General features: G+C 36.1%; 2 protein-coding genes across 7 annotated transcripts; one reads left to right on the top strand and one right to left on the bottom strand.

The window, feature by feature from the left end:
* The first annotated feature begins 949 nt into the window (after positions 1–949).
* Positions 950–7370, top strand: LOC107267136. Its single transcript, XM_025084395.1, has 11 exons — positions 950–1204; positions 1266–1432; positions 1496–1678; positions 1755–1866; positions 1947–2201; positions 2275–2396; positions 5153–5380; positions 5454–5608; positions 5678–5841; positions 6397–6654; positions 6733–7370. Exons 1-11 carry the CDS (start codon positions 1102–1104, stop codon positions 7089–7091), a joined length of 2106 nt encoding a protein of 701 aa, XP_024940163.1. The 5' UTR covers positions 950–1101; the 3' UTR covers positions 7092–7370.
* Positions 7371–7374: 4 nt separating this feature from the next.
* LOC107267148 (calcium-transporting ATPase type 2C member 1) lies at positions 7375–15705 on the bottom strand. Of its 6 annotated transcripts, XM_025084389.1 has the most exons (17): positions 15446–15705; positions 14864–15334; positions 13120–13320; positions 12921–13010; positions 12744–12841; positions 12408–12666; positions 11994–12330; positions 11732–11925; positions 11454–11648; positions 11220–11376; positions 10982–11152; positions 10589–10904; positions 10316–10501; positions 10080–10227; positions 9909–10004; positions 9689–9830; positions 9476–9609 (listed from the first exon to the last, which is right to left on the bottom strand). In XM_025084389.1, exons 2-17 carry the CDS (start codon positions 14957–14959, stop codon positions 9476–9478), a joined length of 2820 nt encoding a protein of 939 aa, XP_024940157.1. In that variant the 5' UTR covers positions 14960–15334; positions 15446–15705. The 6 variants fall into 6 exon arrangements, with proteins under 6 accessions (XP_015593942.1, XP_024940157.1, XP_024940160.1 ...); XM_015738456.2 differs by having other exon boundaries at positions 7375–9609; positions 14864–15704; XM_025084392.1 differs by lacking the exons at positions 14864–15334; positions 15446–15705 and adding an exon at positions 14369–14504.
* Between the last annotated feature and the right edge of the window lie 206 nt (positions 15706–15911).

Raw genomic sequence — 15911 nt, forward strand, 5'->3', positions numbered from 1 at the left:
GTCCAGCCTAGAGAATGCTGGATGTTAGTAAGCGAAGAATAGATATAAACGTAAGCGGAAAGAAATAATGATTGTAAGACGCGGTTTACCTACACGATATGTCTGACGGGACCGGAAATAATAGGTCCGTCTACTCTCGTGTGATTCTATTTTGACCCTAGTTGTTTTTCTATAAATGAAATATAGAATCGTGTCTGAAAGCAGCCTCCGACCAGCGGAATTTGATTACAGAGTTGACTCGTTAGAATATAAGCGTCGTGCTGTTGAGCAGTCTTCCACATGGGAACTGGTGATCACAGGTAGACGTGGTCCTATCTAAAACAACGTTGCTATCTTGGCGAGGTGAGAAGTCTCATTCGAAAAGTAGCTAGTTGTGCAAGTCTTTAAACAAAGTTAGCATGTATAGCGGAAATGGCACAATGATCAAACGTGTCAAAGTGACGGTCCGACTGAAATGCAGAGATTGATTCTATCTGGCAGAAGAGATGGTTTGCTGGATTACAAGAGTAGAAGTACCTCTAGATATGATGGTCAAGTGGGACGGTTTGCCCGCTTGCCCGAGACGGTTTGCTCGTTTACTATACTAAAGGTAACCTAGCTAGCTCAGGTGATAGAATGCTCGAGTCGCGAAATGTCGCCGTTTATATACCCGTCAACGGTAGGCCAGGGGGCCTGAGAGGTGCGGAAGAATTGAGCGTCGCGATGCCTACGAATTGTTATTACTTGATATTTAAGGTTGTTCGGGTTAGCGGGATCTTATTATTACCGCGATACGAATATCCTCGGATGTATTGGTTACAATATATATTCGCTCTCGGCTTTTATCGTAAAGAGGAAACACAGAAAAGGAAATACTAAATAAAAAACATGAATAATACATCAGACGGAAATGCCAAAGAGGGAGATCCCAAGATGACGCAATTAATAAAAACACGACTGTACGTCGTGATACAAGCTGGATTGGAAATTCCCCAAGTTGGCATAGCTATTAGAATCCGCATAAGCTGGAGAGAACAGTAATACCAAAATAGTAAAGTGTTGTCAGGTGTTGTTTATCAGTATTGATAAAATCTTTATCTTTAATCTAGTGCATGTTAGAGAATGAATAATATATGTTGGTGTCTGCTTATTTCAACGTACAATATCGCGTTGTCAGCACAATATAAAGAATTAGGAGATTTGCCAAATTTTTATATTCCAACTGGTAAGTGCAATTGAAAAAATGTATAATTAAAAACAAAACAAATAATTTCTTTAATGTGCAGATGCTCCATTGGCTGGACGCAATGAGAATATATTAAACTGTCAAGATATCAGTGAAACTACTGTTAATGGTAAACATGTTTGTCGTGGTCAAATAATCTTGAAAGATAATTTTAATTTTATTAATACTGATATTTGGAAGTATGACGTTCGCATCCCAACAGAACCAGTGAGTGGTATTATTATATTAAAAATTATAAAAGAATGAAATTTAAATACAGTTTTATTACAGGATTACGAATTTGTTACTTATGTAAAATTAAATCAGACTGCTTATGTTAACGATGGAATTTTACATTTAAAACCAACTCTATTGAAGAACGTTGGAGAAAATGGTAAAGGCAATTTACATCTGGAAGGATGCACGGCATCCATACATGGAGGAGAATGCTCAAGAAACTCAATGAGTTTTCAGGTCAGTGTCAAGTTTTGCTATAAATTCTTTTAACTGATCTGAGCTGTTTTTCTATTTTTAAAATAATATGTGACAGGTTTTACCACCAGTATTGGCTGCAAGGATACGTACAAGGGAGTCCATTTCGTTTCGCTATGGGGAAGTCAAAATCCGTGCTAAAATGCCTAAAGGAGATTGGATATATCCAAGTAAGATTGACAGTCGTAATGATTATTGTTATTATATTAGTAGGATATAGTAAAAATATGATATATGTATGTGTTTTTAGTTATCTGGCTCGAGCCAAAAGACAGTGAATATGGATTGTGGTATATATCTGGTCGAATAATAATTGCCTTTTCGCGTGGCAATGAGAAGCTTGGAAATAATCAGTCATTAAATTATGGGCAAATGGCTCTTTATAGAGGGTGTATGTATTGGCCTGATAATTTAGGAATTTTTACGCAACCATTTATACCTTACATACATAGAGGGACAGTTTGGTCGGATGATTTTCATACATATAGCATGAAATGGACACCTGGTAACATATTAGACAGGTTATAGCATTTTATTTTATTTGTGTCTTTATTATATTAGCCGAATAATTTTTACAGACGAATTAACATTCAAAGTAGATGGCAAAGGAAAAAGTTCGTGTCGACCACCCAATAAAGTACTTTATGGTCGTGAAACCATATGGAGTAAGGGTGGCAACATAGCTCCGTTCGACAAAGAAGTATGAATTATATCATTGTTTTATTAGTGTTTAATAACAATTAAAGAATTATAATACTTTTACGAATTTTAGTTCTACGTTACACTAGGAATTGCTGTTGGTGGTATTCGTGAATTTCCAGACAATTTCACAGGAACTAATAATCGTAAAAAACCATGGAAAAATAATGGGGCTAAGGTAACTAAAAAAACTGTTTAATTATAGAATGATGTTATTTATATTTTTCTGTCTTTTAGGCTTTACTGAATTTTTGGAAAGACAAGCAAAACTGGAAAAGTACCTGGCATTCACCGAATACCTCGCTTCAGATAGATTCTATTGAGATTACAGCTGTATAAATATCAGATTGTTCCCTCTTTAAAATACCTGACATATACGTACAACGTCGAATATCTGTTAATACATGTCTTAAAAGAAAAATAATAATTCACAAATATTATGTTAATAAGAGGATCTACAAATTTGTAGATTCTTTAAAAATAACAATAAAAACCAAATTTTTTATCACAGCATTAAATGTACAATCACATTAAATCAAACTGGAGAGGTGTTTAATCTTCGACAAAGGATTAAACAAGCAAATCGAAAATTCCGAGATTGCTCATTATAAATTTGTGAATTAGTACATATACAGGGTGTTCGTTATAAAACGCACTGTAGTAACATCGTTGCATTCCTTGTCAAATTCTAAAGAATACGTGTATTTTCATTTCTTATTTCATATATCAAAAATTCGAGATAATCAAAGTTGAAGTTGCAGTGATGCGACCAATCAGAACGCGTTTAACGGCGCGTAAATAAGGTCGCGTGCCAGCCCGCAAGGCCTGCTTACACTAGGCCAATGACACTAAAAGTATCGTCTCTTGTATCTTACTCAATTACATGCAGATAAACCGGAACACTACGACGATACTCTTAGTCTTATTGGCCTAGTGTAAGCAGGCCTTGCGGGCTGGCTCGCGACGTCATTTACGCGCCGTTAAACGCGTTCTGATTGGTCGCATCACTGCAACTTCAACCTTGGTTATCACGAAATTTTGATATATGAAATAAAAAATGAAAATACACGTATTCCTTAGAATTTGACAAGGAATGCAACGATGTTACTACAGTGCGTTTCATAACGAACACCCTGTATATGTACTAATTCACAAATTTATAATGAGCAATCTCGGAATTTTCGATTTGCTTGTTTAATCCTTTGTCGAAGATTAAACACCTCTCCAGTTTGATTTAATGTGATTGTACATTTAATGCTGTGATAAAAAATTTGGTTTTGGTTGGTATTTTTAAAGAATCTACAAATTTCTAGATCCTCTTATTAAGATAATATTTAAGAATTATTATTTTTCTTTTAAGATATGTATTAACAGATGTTCGACATTGCACATACATGCCAGGTGCTTCAAAATGGGATCAATCTGATATTTATTCAGCTGTAATCTCAATGGAATTTATCTGAAGCGAGGTATTCGGTGAATGCCAACTACTTTTCCAGTTTTGCTTGTCTTTCCAAAAAATCAGTAAAGCCTAAAAAAAACAGAACAATATAAATAATATCATTTTATAATTAAACTTTTTTTTAGTTACGTTAGCCCCATTATTTTTCCATGGTTTTGTACGGTTATTAGTTCCTGTGAAATTGTCACTTACGCGCCGTTGAACGCGTTCTGATTGGTCGCATCACTGCAACTTCAACCTTGGTTATCTCGAAATTTTGATATATGAAATATAAAATGAAAATACACGTATTCTTTAGAATTTGACAAGGAATGCAATGGTGTTACTACAGTGCGTTTCATAACGAACACCCTGTATATGTACTAATTCACAAATTTATAATGAGCAATCTCGGAATTTTCGATTTGCTTGTTCAACCCTTTGTCGAAGATTAAACACCTCTCCAGATTGATTTAATGTGATTGTACATTTAATGCTGTGATAAAGAATTTGGTTTTGGTTGGTATTTTTAAAGAATCTACAAATTTCTAGATCCTCTTATTAAGATAATATTTAAGAATTATTATTTTTCTTTTAAGATATGTATTAACAGATGTTCGACATTGCACATACATGCCAGGTGCTTCAAAATGGGATCAATCTGATATTTATTCAGCTGTAATCTCAATGGAATTTATCTGAAGCGAGGTATTCGGTGAATGCCAACTACTTTTCCAGTTTTGCTTGTCTTTCCAAAAATTCAGTAAAGCCTAAAAAAACAGAACAATATAAATAATATCATTTTATAATTAAACTTTTTTTTAGTTACCTTAGCCCCATTATCTTTCCATGGTTTTGTACGGTTATTAGTTCCTGTGAAATTGTCATTTACGCTCCGTTTAAACGCGTTCTGATTGGTCGCATCACTGCAACTTCAACCTTGGTTATCTCGAAATTTTGATATATGAAATAAAAAATGAAAATACACGTATTCTTTAGAATTTGACAAGGAATGCAATGGTGTTACTACAGTGCGTTTCATAACGAACACCCTGTATATGTCGCTGGAAATGATTAGTGAGTGTGCAAAGTAAGCACCATCAATGATTTATCAATACCTAATAACTTCATTTCTTATGATTTGCTGTGAACAAGCTCGTTTTAAATTCCCCTACCACAACGTGTTCGAATAGAATATAAAACGCTGATGAGATTTACAGACATTCACATTTACTGAGGAAGTGCAGAAAGTATGACGTTAGTGTTAAAGTACCACATCCTATTTTTTTTGCATAACTGGAGGCGAAGTTTGTTAGGATTTTATTTGTTACAGGAAAACCACGATGATAACATGGGTTCTGACAGTTTACTGTCTACTCGGTACAGCACTATGTAAAATCTGCGTGCGCGAGTCCGTGACCGTTGCCAGCGGTACCAGAGCCCCTCAAGGTCCATATTGCAGTGGTGACCTGATCTTCGCGGATGAATTTGACGTCCTGGACTTTAAGACATGGCAGCACGAAATCACAGCAGCTGGTGGAGGAGTATGTAACAGATCAGAACAAAATTATCATATCGAATAGTACTGAGTATATCTATATTATTAATATGTTACAGAATTGGGAATTCAATTACTATCATAATAATCGTAGTAATAGTTACACTGTTGATGGTTCCTTGTGGATACGGCCCACATTGACCTCCGACACCTATGGTGAGGCGTTCTTGACCTCGGGTACACTGAACTTAAATAACGGTGCTCCAGCTGATCAGTATGTACTATTCGCTTTTATCAAATTTTATAAATAATTATCATAACTAATTTTATAATTTTATTCTAGATGTACAAATGCATTGTTCTATGGTTGCGAAAGAACTGGTACTCCAAACAATGTCATAAATCCAATTCAAAGTGCAAGACTTCGCACTGTTAATTCTTTCAGTTTTAAATATGGCACCGTTCATGTTCGTGCCAAAATGCCTACTGGAGATTGGTTATGGCCAGGTAACTACTTTGTCACTTTTTATTTCAATAATTAAATATTGCACAATTTTAGTGTTATGATACGTAAAAATTGTATTTTTATCATTTTGAGATTTTAGGCTTTCGCGGCCAATACTGTCATTAGTACTCATGGATTCCGGATGGAAGCCGCGTCTGTGTTCAGCTTCGTGCCGACGTTTCGCAAACGTCTCAGTCTGCATCTTCAGGACTGTTGGCAGGAAGTCTTAATATACCTATGGTTGCTCATGGGGATCGGTGCTTCAGCCAATCATAAGTTGTTTTAATTGATCAGCTGATCAACTGAACACAACTTGTGATTGAATTGATCAGCTGATCAACTAAAAACAACTTATGATTGGCTGAAGCACTGATCCGCATGAGCAACCATAGGTGTATTAAGACTTCCTGACAACAGGGAGCTTCAGTATCGGAGCCTCCTAGTCCTGAAGATGCAGACTGAAACGTTTGCGAAACGTCGGCACGAAGCTAACACAGACGCGACTTCCATCCAGAAACCATGAGTACTAATGTATTTTTATCATTTTTTTCTCCAAGCTATCTGGATGCTGCCTCGTGACAATGCTTACGGAACTTGGCCTGCAAGTGGAGAGATCGATATTACAGAAAATCGTGGTAACACTCAACTGTACGAAAATGGCGTAAACATTGGCGTAGAGCAGACAGGAGGTACACTTCATTTTGGACCACATGCCGATCTTAACGGATATGAAAATGCACACTATCTCAAAAATTCACCTTCCGGGCAAGGATATAATCTAGATTATCACGTTTACAAAGTCATTTGGACACCAGGTAAGAATTAAAAGTATTATTTACCCCAATCCACATTTATTTAACATATTTAATAATTCATTAATGTCTTTGATCCAGATAGCATCACGTTCCTGGTAGATGATGAATTAATAGGTACAGTTACCCCAAATACCAATTTCTGGGATTTAGGACAGTTTGAAACTCGTGAACCAGGAACCGAGAACCCTTGGCGATACGGTACCAAAATGGCGCCCTTCGACCAAGAGTTTTACATTATTCTAAATCTCGCTGTGGGTGGTACCAATTTTTTTCCTGATGGCGCTACTAATCCCAATGCCAAACCATGGTTAAACAAGTCACCTACTGCCGCAACTGACTTCTGGAACGCAAGATCTAATTGGCTACCAACATGGAACCTCAGTGACAACACAACAGCAAGTCTGGCTGTTGATTATGTTCGCGTTTGGGCTCTTTAAATTCGAGGGGAATCACTGGGATTCGTCGATTCCCATTTTTGAAACTCGTAATTATATTGCTGTTCTGAGTGTATTATTTAACTAAAAAAGAGTTACGGACGAGATAATGGGACTTATTAAGAACGCTAGACGTACTCAATTATTGTTTTCTCGTATTTATTAATTTCGCAGAATAAACAAAAATATGTATAAGCAAGTAGTTAAGACTACACTATGGCAATGTAAGACGAATGTAAAAACACTCTCGATGCCCGATTAAAATTAATAGAATGCAAGAGATGCACACGTGCCAGATATTTAATGATGATCATTCTTCATTTTAAATACACATTTATACGATATCAAGTAGGCGTCCATTCTCAATGCGGAAAACACATCGCTCAATCACATTCCACTTAATTACTCGCAAGTTTTCATAATCGTGACGCCAACTTAATGAGTGAACGACAATAAGGATAAAACGTAACGATTATGCCAGGAAATGGCGGAATAAATAACATTCGATATGCAGTCACATTGATTTCGATATGCAGTCACATTGATTTCGATATATAAACAGACTTCAGGAACGTGGAACAAAATTGCTGTAGATTTCTTTTTAATGTTCCACGATCTTGCGCGCTTATAAATGAACCATACAAAAATTATTTCAACATTATGCCCGCCGATACAAAGAATAACCACGATAAGTAGCGTAATTTCGCAGAATAATATGTTTGCAAAGTCTATGTAGTACCTTCTCTACAATAAAATGATCTTCAAGGACATCCTTAAAACCACTTTCATTTTTCTGCCTGCAAATTGGTACATGCGTTTCTAGGTATTATTCGTAGTTGCTAGATAAAAATTTACCATTGACATTTTTAGTTTTGCTCTAAATATTGTGCCTTTTGAGAATCAGGTGAAAAACGTGATTATACCATGAATAAAAATCGTATGCGAGATTCTGCTTCTATGCTGTGTGCTAGTATAAAGTGTCTACTGACTTCATAGTGATTTTTATATGGTTCCCATTATATAATTAGCGATCGTGTGAATGTACTGCTTCATTATAATATGATCGTACTAATTCTCTTTCGTGTAGTGCTATAAACGACGACGACGATGATATTAATATTAGAGAAATAGTGTTAAATCATTGTACAAGTGATTTATGTGTGATTTTGTTGCGTGCTTCACAGGTGATTAGTCGTTGCAAGTGAAAAAGCAGAAAAGAATGTCTTGGTCATGTATTTTCTTTGTTCTTCGGATTTTATAAAATTACTACGTACATTCTATAAAGTCATGGGGTATGCCACTTGTACAATTAAAATATATGGAATGACAGCACTAACACCTTTGTCAACTTTTGAAATGAAAGTGTAACGTAGTCTACGCGATACAATGGGCGTGTTAGAATATAAATTTTAAAAGGTAATAAATGCAGTCTCGCGTATTCCACGATAAACGTAAAACGTCCTGTGACTCACTGCTTGCTTTCATTCATATACGGCTTTTTGCAGGAATCGAGCAGGTATGTCTTATTAATCTATTGAGATCATTCTCGTCGTACTAATCAATTAACGTACTGTAGAATTCTTGATTTTACTGTCGAAACAGACTTCCGAGTATTTTAAGTGTTCACAGGAAGTTTTAGGCGATCGAGTTAACATCTAACGTGGACCGCGAGAATAAATAGTAGAAAACAAAAATAATGGCCTGTCCGAGAATAATTGACGATTTCGTTACAAAAATCCGCCATTGTCTAACCATTTTCTTGGGAAAAAATGCAGTTTTCTTCTTTTTTCAAGAAGCCTCCAGTTAAACAAATCACTGGTTACTTGCAAGTTCAAATGCATTTTTGACTCTGGTCTGCATTTAATATTTACCCGGCGTCCGAGATGACATTAATTCTTGCGTTGATAACGGATTTTCGAATTGATGAAAATTTAAGATACGAAGATAGAAGGAAGGAATAAAAGAAAGAAGAGAAAAACAGCGTAAGGGAAGTTCACAAAGAGAAAGATGAGTGGGATAAGAAAAGTCCATCCTTGCCAATCACTACGCGTTCGTCTTCTATAATCGAGTATCTCTAATCCAGAGAGAATTCGAGGCAGGTATCTTGCTGCCTGAAAAATGTTCATTCGAATTCTAACAAGTTTAGAAAAGACTAATCTCAATAGTTCATCCCGATTTGCCATTTCTAGAAGGGGAGTGTGTTTATAGAGAACCAGAGAAACAGTTACTGAATTACCTTCTTGTTTAACAGTTGAGATTAAGAACGCAAGGCAAGGACTTTGTAAAGGATTTAGGAGTTTTGGAAAATGGGGAGGACTACTTGTCACTATTGCTATCCTTGTTTATTCCGTGTGAGGCTTCTCTGTCTCGCCGGTCGACTGTAATTGTCATACGAAGTCCATTTCAGACTTACTGTAATATCGGCCACTGGTCCGCCGCCTCTCCAATTGCCTCTCGAGAAACTTCTTGATCTCGCTAATCACGAAGACGCTGGACGTTAATGTCACCAGAAACACTATATCTGCAGATTATTGCAAGACCGAGGTTAAGAGGTTATTTCTACTACAACGTCATCCATTTAATTTAAGATATATGTTCACCTTTGAGTGTAAGAGCTTCTGTTAGAAACACTTTTTGCAGCGGATGGAAGTAAATGACCAGCATTTGACCCACGACGGACAACGTTACCGCCACAAGGAACATTTTATTACTCAATACACCAATAGTAAATATGGATTTCGTCTAAAACAAATAATTCAATAATCGATTATTAAATTATGAAAATAAATTTCATATAGAATATTGAGAACGTGGTAATACCTGTGACCGACAACTCAGAGCATTAAACATATCGAAAAAGACAAAACAGGTGAACGTCATCGTAGTGTCTCTTGCAGTAATTCCACCAGAAGTCATCTGCGATAAAAAAATATATTAATGAAAATGATTCTTAAACAAACGACAAAGCTGAGTTTCAAGTGATAAACATACTTCTCTATTATATACCCAAAGAGTACCCAATATAATAATAGCTGCGGATAGTAGGACATTTATTATGAGATGATTAGTGATCATAGGCTCCTTAGTATTTCTAGGTTTCTGTTTCAAAACATCCTTGTCAACAGGCTCAACACCCAAGCTAAAATTAAGTTGCCAAGAAAAACATGTTATGGATTATAAAAATAACAAAAAAGTACTCTCCCTCAGTGAATAGTGTAATTACTCACCTTTGAGCAGGTGGTCCATCCATAATTATATTGATCCATAAAATTTGCATAGCATTCAGCGGGTTGGGTATTCCCATTAAAGTAGCCAGGGCAATCAGAGAAAGTGCTGCTATGCTTGTGCTCAATTGAAATCGAACAAAGTTACGAATGTTATGAAAGATACCTTTACCCTCCTCAATAGCAGCACTAATTAAAAATATAAACGTTCATTAGTCAAAATGATAGCATACTAATGATTCTCTTTTATTAAAATAAATGTTTAAAGAAACATACATGATTGTTTCAAAATCATCATCCACCAAGATCATGTCGGCAGCTTCCTTGCAGACATCCGTACCATTCTTACCCATTGCAATGCCAATATCAGCCTTTTTTAAAGCAACACCATCATTTACACCGTCACCAGTCATTCCCACTATGTTTCCATTCTTCTGTAATGCTTTGACTATGCACAACTTATGCTTTGGAGTGACGCGATAGAAAACACTGACATTATCAATTATTTGTTCTAATTGATGCTCTGAAAGCATATCAATCTCATCCCCAGACATCAATCTCATGTGAATCGTATCGAGTCCAATCATACTAGCTATTAAAATAAGAATTGGTCAGCACTAAATGATCAGGTATCATTTAAAATGATTAAATTGTACACTAACTACGCACCAATTGCCCCAGCAGTTTCTTTGGCATCTCCTGTGACCATCTTGATCTTCACTCCACTATTCACAAGAGTTGTTATGGACTCGCGTACATGAGGTCTAGGCGGATCGCAAATTCCAACCAGACCCACGTAAACTAGATCTTGTAAGGACGAACCACGAGCCAAACCAATAACTAGTAAAATAATTGTAGGAATTAAATTATAAGTTAATGAATAATATCATTTTATAAAATATAATACCTCTTAAACCCTTTCTCCCGATGTCATAAGCCTCTGTTAGAAATTCCTGTTCTTTTTTCTGATTCAGGGAGTACAGTTGACCATTGGCGGAATATTTGGTGCATTGTGGTAAAATCTTTTCCATAGCGCCTTTTACGAAAAAGATTTCTTCTTTATTCTGAAAAATCAGAAAGAAAAGGAGTCGTGTGGTGACTTCTGATAAAAACCTTATTATTTGCTATTTCTTTTATTTACCTCGCCATACTTTGGTGTACATTTAACAGCCATCATTTTTTGCTCAGAAGAAAACGGATATTCCTGAAGTCTCAGATATTTTTCGGACACACCATACATTCCGTTTTTCATAGCAACAGCTATCAAAGCACCTTCGGTTGGCTGACCTAATAGTGTTTCATTCTGTATGATGGCATTATTGCAAACACACCCGACCTATGGATGGTAACGATAGTAACAATTAAAAAAAAACAATACTATTTTACAAGTTTAACGAATAAGAAATTTAAACTTTGTACCTCCAACATATTATTGATAGCAGCACGAGCAAGGTCAATATTGTCGCATTTACGTAGATGAAGATTACCCTGATCATTATAACCCGCTCCACTGACATCAGCCACATAACCCTCAGAAGTTACCAGGATTGTTACAGTCATTTCATTTTTGGTAATAGTCCCGGTTTTATCAGAACAAATGACATTCACGCAACCTATGCATTGGATACATATAAAAAAAAAAATAATTCAAGAACGTAGGCATAGGAGCAGATTAATTTACCTAGAGTCTCGACAGTAGGTAACTTCTTAATAATGGCCTTCCTCTTAGCCATTCTCATGACTCCTAATGCTAGGGTAACTGTCACGACGATTGGGAGTCCTTCCGGTATGGCTGCTACAGCTAAGCTGACGCTGATGGTGAACATCTCAAGGAGTGGCTTACCTTGGATCCAGCCCAGAAGCATGATAACTCCAATAATACAAAAGGAGTAGAAGGAGAGCTGTGTACCTAAAATATCCATGCTTCTCTGGAGGGGAGTCTTTGGTGCTTCTTCGGCTTGCATCATTGCAAAAATCTCCCCGAATTCACTCTTTTCACCCGTGTTCACTACAATTCCCTGCGTTACGAAAGCATAAGATTCTCTAGGATTGAGAAAGGATAGTGGGAACAGCCATGTTTAGCATTGAGGCTTACTTTGCCATTTCCACAGCGGACCAAGGTGCCCATGAAGGCGATGTTCCTCTTGGAGGTATGACCATTTGTCTTGAGTAAAGGTGACGTGCATTTTTGTGCAGGTTCCGTCTCACCAGTGAAACTACTCTCATCAATTGCTAAGTCGATCGCATCGAATATTCTAATGTCTGCTGGCACTCTATCTCCAATGTTTAAATACACCACATCACCAGGAACCAAGTTACGCGCGAGAAAAGTCTCTAAACGGCCCTCTCTTAAGCTGAAATTTGGTCAACGTGAAATGCTGTATGATACTAACGCTGGCCAAATATGATTTTTATGTGTTCCTTTACTTACCAGTGGCAAGTGGGTGGCACTAACTTATTTAATTCTTCTAAGGACTTCTCTGAGCGATATTCTTGTACGAATGCCACTGTTACTACTATTATGATAGCCTGAAAAGGGAAATAAAAAATATGTATTTTCTTGGGCAATTCAGCTTGAGCAATTGTAAGATATAATAATAATACTTACCACTGTTATACTAACAGCATCATCAAATTGTTTCATACATATACTGACAAAAGCAGATCCAAGCAACAGTAAGATAAGGGGATTCTTAAACTGTATGGAAAATACAAAATCAATTTAGAAACAAAATATTTCAATACTGAAAATGAAATATCGTGAAGCATTATCATACTCTATAAAACACTGAACATTGAGTATTCACCTGCTCGATATATTTTTTCCATGTAGGCTCATCCTCCTTTACTATAAATTCATTATAACCAGCTAGCTGCCTACGCAATTCAGCTTCCCTCCATCCCAAACCTGTCCTGGTGTCGACATTCAGCCTAGCTGCTACTTCTTCTGCACCCAGCACAGCAGACTCAGCAGTAGTTAACCACATATCCGCAAACCGTTTATAGTCCTTTGCAGAAAAATGTCATAAAGATTCCACAAATAGCAATTATGTATGTTCTCACAAATTGCAATATCCCCTATTAAAACTAAAGGCAGATATAATCATTATGTTCTAACCTAAAGACAAATCACTCAATTCATTATATAAAATGAATAAGGCAATACAAATTTACATCAAGTAATTAAAACATGTTGCCCCCCCTGCCCTAAAAATTAAATTATATACATGCACAAGTGTTACTTATATGATTATGAAGAAAAAAAGCATTTGTGCTAATCTATTAAATAGGAAACACAATTCAGTTCAATATCAGACCTACAAGCTCTTCTCAATAAGGTTCAGTGCTACAATATAACATAACGTAACATGATAAATCTTCAAAAAAATCCAAATGTATACAGGTATATATATTTTATTTTTCCATAGACGCTACCTGCTCGTCTGTATTATCGCGCGTTGTGTCACGGCAAAATATGAGGTTACGCAGTTCGACAAACGTCAAACGCAAATATGTCACGTTGCAGGGACACGAGTTTCATACGACATTACCGAGAATCACACGAGCTATACAGTGATTGTGAGCGGCCCATTTTCTCCGATATGCCGAAGGTTCGCGAACTAATCGAACTAAATGAAATGTATCGACCGGCGCCATAACGTCATTGATGTTTATGCAGGTAGCATCAACTGTCACGAATTAAAAATACGTAATATATACACGTAGCGTTGACACTGAGGGTAACCCTTTTCCTAAACAAGATGAATACATATTGAGAAAACATTATGAAAGATTATGAAAAAATTTCAAAGCGAGAAAAGAATGTAAATATTTTCTCAATTGAGAAAGTAAAGCATAGTTTAACTGAGTTGTGAATTAAAACAAACTGACTCGAATATGCAACCAGGGATACGTTCAGAACCCTCTCGAAAGTCAACTCGTATAATTCTATCCTCTTCGTTATAACGATAATAAAAAGAGACGCAACATGCCCGAATCCCCTAAGATTTCTGAACGCACCCCAGGGATAATGATATAATTTATAAATCTGCTTACTTCGCATAACTTGAACGTTCGTTACTATTATATGAATAATCGAATTCTGACGTGATCTATCTGGTTATTCTTTATAGATAACACTGAAGAAATGAACGCAAACGAGACAGAGTCCAAAACGTGATAAATCAGCCCTTCCTCATGTTATACAATAACATTTCAATTACACTTATTGAAGATAATCATTTTTATCTATTGTGCACAAACCCTATAAATATCCTTATAGAACAATAAATCAATCTAATTCAATGTTATCTGTCAAAAATAGTTTTTGAGTTTGTAGGCCTATTACAAAAAAAATTACAACAATGGATGAGGAATACAATATTGACAAACATTGAGATTAAAATCTACAGACATATAACACAAAGATTATAGCAGTGAGTAGTGAATCGAGTAGGGTAAACTTATTTCACAAGGGATAAGATTAAAAATTAATAAAATTTATTGTATATATATATATATATAGATACATATTATTTAAACAATTCTTACCTCTTCTATCGTATCGTTACTGCATTCTTGATTCAGATTTCTTTGAGCCTCATCACTTGGAGATAACTTTTCATACTTAGCACCGTTACTCTTCATTGTTTATTTCTTTTTACATTAACAGTTTAACAGCACAGATGACAATAAATTTCTCTATCCGTAATGCTGTTTCAAATTATGAAATTTTGCAACCATGATTTTTCATCTGTCAATATCACCCATGCACTATTCACTCAAGGAATTTCATAGCAACAATCACATAGAGCAGTGTTGAATGCAAAAGTACATGAAGAAACAGGACAAGGCAAGGCAAACGTAGTCCAGCGTAATAAACGGAATGCCTTATTATTATTAACACGTGCTTAAACGTGTCCCGATCGATCCTCCGTTCTTTCCTGTCTCTTTTTTTTTGTAAGAGAACTTTCGCGTTGCTCCAATTGAAATTAGGAGAACCTCGATCGATCACACTTCCTACTAGAAATCAATAGTAAGGCAATAGTTGAAAGTCTTTGAAAATATAAATAAAATCGAGTGAAACAAGTATTAAGTTTTTCATAAATTATTTTGTTATTTATCAGGAAATACCACGTCAGCGATGCGTCAACGATACAACGTTACTATAAACAACCCCTAGATGAAAGCCTGGACGAGTCGCTCAAAGATTTTTGTTTTGAGTACTCGAGCCACCCTTATACTTCACAACCATTCACAACCCTTTGATGCACGATAATGAGTAACCAACCGAATGCCAAAAAGTAGGTTAGGACCACCTTTAATAATCTCTACGCCACCCTAAAAAAATACAACCTTTTGTGATCACGGTCGGGGCAATACTAAGCTGCTCTTGAGAATTCATCGAACGGTATATCATGGCCGAGGGTCAAAATATCTACAGTCGGTTGGAGCATAACATATTTTACATCAGTTGGTAAGTGACAAAAAAACATCATTCAATTCTATAGACAGCTATGTAACAACTGCCGATAGCTCGATGTGATAGCTATACCTATAGATCATGGCATTTACATATAGCGAACTCCTTTATGCTCAG

Source organism: Cephus cinctus, unplaced genomic scaffold (assembly GCF_000341935.2).
Source record: "Cephus cinctus unplaced genomic scaffold, Ccin1 Ccin1_scaffold0351, whole genome shotgun sequence".
Taxonomy (NCBI): domain Eukaryota; kingdom Metazoa; phylum Arthropoda; class Insecta; order Hymenoptera; family Cephidae; genus Cephus; species Cephus cinctus.

What these genes read in the sequence shown, in the direction of transcription:
- LOC107267136 (XM_025084395.1), top strand. Translation starts at nt 1,102, where the DNA reads ATGAATAATATATGTTGGTGTCTGCTTATTTCAACGTACAATATCGCG. An exon ending in AGGAGATTGGATATATCCAA is followed by an intron (nt 1,867 to 1,946) that starts GTAAGATTGACA and finishes ATGTGTTTTTAG; the next exon opens with TTATCTGGCTCGAGCCAAAA. An exon ending in CAAAGTCATTTGGACACCAG is followed by an intron (nt 6,655 to 6,732) that starts GTAAGAATTAAA and finishes TCTTTGATCCAG; the next exon opens with ATAGCATCACGTTCCTGGTA.
- LOC107267148 (XM_015738456.2), bottom strand. Translation starts at nt 14,959, where the DNA reads ATGAAGAGTAACGGTGCTAAGTATGAAAAGTTATCTCCAAGTGATGAG. An exon ending in ACCTACTGTCGAGACTCTAG is followed by an intron (nt 11,926 to 11,993) that starts GTAAATTAATCT and finishes TCCAATGCATAG; the next exon opens with GTTGCGTGAATGTCATTTGT. An exon ending in GATGGACCACCTGCTCAAAG is followed by an intron (nt 10,228 to 10,315) that starts GTGAGTAATTAC and finishes ACTTAATTTTAG; the next exon opens with CTTGGGTGTTGAGCCTGTTG.